The following is a 2,978-nucleotide window of genomic DNA, read 5'->3' on the forward strand; positions in this document are numbered from 1 at the left end:
ATGGGCGTTGGCAGGTTGATCCATACTCCCAGACTGTCTCTCTCTTTCCCTAGTGGGGCAGGGCTCTGAGGAAGCAGGGATCCAGGACACATTGGTGGGGTTGTCTGCCCAGAGAAGTCCGGTTGGCATCATGTTAGCATCTGGAACCTGGTGGCTGAAAAAAAGAGTTAACATATAAAGCTAAACAAATTGCTGACTAATCATGAACCTAATGGCTACAATAGTTCAGATGATGAGTTGGGGGGGTCTCCGTTTTATAGATAGTTATTAGTCCTATTTTAATTTTATTCCAAATGGTCCATGAATATACTAGTTTTTTTTTTCTAAGCCTGATATCTGATATGCAGATGGATACAAATTATTGTCTGGGGAGATGATATCATGGCTGCAAAAAAGGCCAGAAAGCTGGATCAGGGAAGAGAGTAGCTCCCAAATATGAGAAAGGTGTATACATATTGTTGACTGCAATCCCCATCAATTTGATCTGATCTGGGGCCCATATTCAGCTTAAGAGCCTATGTGACCTCTGCATCCTCTATGTTCCACCTGAAGAAGATGGATCCTGAAATTGGGGCAGCTTCCCTATTTTTCATCCCTCTGGATGTATGGACCAAAGATCTTTATGGGATGCAGAAGGTGGGAGGTCTGCCTTCTGTAATTGATTCTCCCTGGACATGGACATTCAGAGGTTGATTCATACCCCCAGCCTGTCTCTCTCTTTCCCTAATGGGGCAGGGCTCTGGGGAGTTGGAGTTCCAGGACACATTGGTGAGGTTCTCTTACCAGGGAGGTCAGGTTGGCATCATGTTAGCACCTGAAACTTGGTGGATGAAAAGCATTAAGATATAAAACAAAACAAATTGTTTAATAATTAGGACCTAAAGGTAATAGCAGATCAGATTTGTGGTCTTCATGTTGGAAGAAGCTAGGAAGTCAATTTTAGGAATATTCCTAGGGGCCCATGACTTTACTAATTTTTGTCTGAGCCTGATAGCTAACAGGCAAGGGGGCTGAAAGTGTTGTCGAGGAAGATGGTGTCAGAGTTGGGAATAGGAATAGAAAGCTGGATCAGGGCAGAGAGTAGCTGTGCTTGATTTTCTCATAAGCTTTCATCCAAGACTTTTCAGCAGGGGTTGGATGGTGGCTCACACAGGAAAGCACACATGTTACCATGTGCAAGTACATGGGTTTAAGCTTGATGTTCTCACCAGGAGGGGGAATCTTCAGAAGCAGAGCTGCAGATGTCTCTAATTCTTTCTGTCTCTCTCCTTCTATATCTCTTTCTGTCTCTTACCTTCTATCAAAAAATAGAAATGTGGAGACTGGCCAGTGGTACACAGGGTTAAGTGTATATAGTACTAAGCACAAGTACTCATGCAAGGATTCAGTTTTAAGTCCACAGCTCCCTGCCTGCAAAGGGGATCCTTCACAAGAAGTGAGAAAGGTCTACAGGTGTCTCTGTTTCTCTCTCTCTCTGATCTTTCAACTTCTCTCTGTCCTATTCAATAACAAAAAATACAGAGAAAAAAGAAAAAGGAAGAAAGAATGACAGAAAGAAAGGGAAAAAAAGAAAAAAAATGGTCATCAAAGAACAGTACGTTCAGTGTTGGAACTGAGCCCCAGCCAATCCTGGAGACAAAAGAAAAAAAGGAAAAAATAGACACTGATAGCCTTGATGGGAGAAATAAAATATCTTATTTTATCTTGAAAGCATTATATTTTATATTCTTTCTCATCAACTCCCTTCTTCAAAGGAATAAATGGAGATTGAGTAGGATTATAGCCTGGTTAATTGATATTCATATTTCTATTTTATGTTTGACAGAAGTGGTTATGTGATTTTTAAATTCAAAGTGGAACTCTAGACTTAAAAGGTATTTTTTAAAGTTTTTATATTTATTTATTTTCCATTTTGTTGCCCTTTTTGTCTTTATTGCTGTTGTAGTTATTATTGTTGCTGTTATTGATGTCACTATTGTTGGATAGATAGGACAGAGAGAAATGGAGAGAGGAAGGGAAGACAGAGCGGGGAGAGAAAGATAGACACCTGCAGACCTGCATTATCGCCAGTGAAGCAACTGACTACCCTGCAGGTGGGGAGCTAGGGGCTTGAACCTAGGTCCTTATGCTGGTCCTTGCTCTTTGTGCCACGTTAAAAGTTTTTTTTTTTTTTTTTAACAAGTTACCAATTTATTTAAAAAGGTTAATTTAAGCATCTGCAATGGTGCCTTCAACCTCAACTCCCGGCTCTATACTTATGGAAGTAATCTGCTTAACAATCTCAGAAGGACTGTGTAAGTCAATGAGTCGCATGTGGATCCTCATGTGGAAGCGATCCCAAGTCTTAGAGCCTTCGCCACAGGGGATTTTCCTTGTAGTGATTCTCAGAGTCTTGGTAGGCATCTGAACCGGCCCTTTCACTTTCAGATTCTTCTCTTTTGCACCCCTGATCAAGTCGGCACACACTTTCTCCAGAGACTTCACGTTGCGGCTGGTCAGTGTGATCCTGATGCGGTGAATGGCCACCTCCGGCTCCACGGGGGTCTTCCTGGTATCTTTAAAGGCCATGGCTGTGGGTACAGCTTCCTGACCGACTTGTTCCTCCACAAGAACAGCGGTGAGTCAGGAGCACGAGTGGACGAGAGCTCTGCCACACGAGCTACCTCGCCTTCTGCAAAGAGAGAAAAGGTATTTTTAAGGGTAATTTATTATTTTTTTTACCAGAGTACTGCCTCAGCTGTTCAACTCTGTCTTATGGTGGTACAGGGGACTGAACCTAGGACTTTGGCGCCTCATGCATGAGAGTCTCTCTGCATAACCATTATGCTATCTACCCCTGCTCTATTTTTTTCTTTATTGGGGGGATTAATGGCTTACAGTTGACAGTAATATACAGTAGTTTGTACATGTGTCACATTTCCAAGTTTTCCATATAACAATTTACCCCCCCCATCCCCCTCTGCCATCATGATCCAGGA

General features: G+C 42.3%; 1 protein-coding gene across 1 annotated transcript; it reads right to left on the minus strand.

Annotated features, from left to right (window-relative positions):
- Positions 1-2,159: 2,159 nt before the first annotated feature.
- On the minus strand, positions 2,160-2,672 carry LOC103119424 (small ribosomal subunit protein uS10-like). The gene has a single exon (XM_060177475.1). The coding sequence runs from the start codon at positions 2,566-2,568 to the stop codon at positions 2,209-2,211; it is 360 nt and encodes a 119-aa protein (XP_060033458.1). The 5' UTR covers positions 2,569-2,672; the 3' UTR covers positions 2,160-2,208.
- Positions 2,673-2,978: the final 306 nt, after the last annotated feature.

This window comes from Erinaceus europaeus, chromosome 17 (genome assembly GCF_950295315.1).
Source record: "Erinaceus europaeus chromosome 17, mEriEur2.1, whole genome shotgun sequence".
NCBI classification, from domain to species: Eukaryota; Metazoa; Chordata; class Mammalia; order Eulipotyphla; family Erinaceidae; genus Erinaceus; species Erinaceus europaeus.

Coding starts and splice junctions, on each gene's coding strand:
- LOC103119424 (XM_060177475.1), bottom strand. CDS start 2,568: ATGGCCTTTAAAGATACCAGGAAGACCCCCGTGGAGCCGGAGGTGGCC.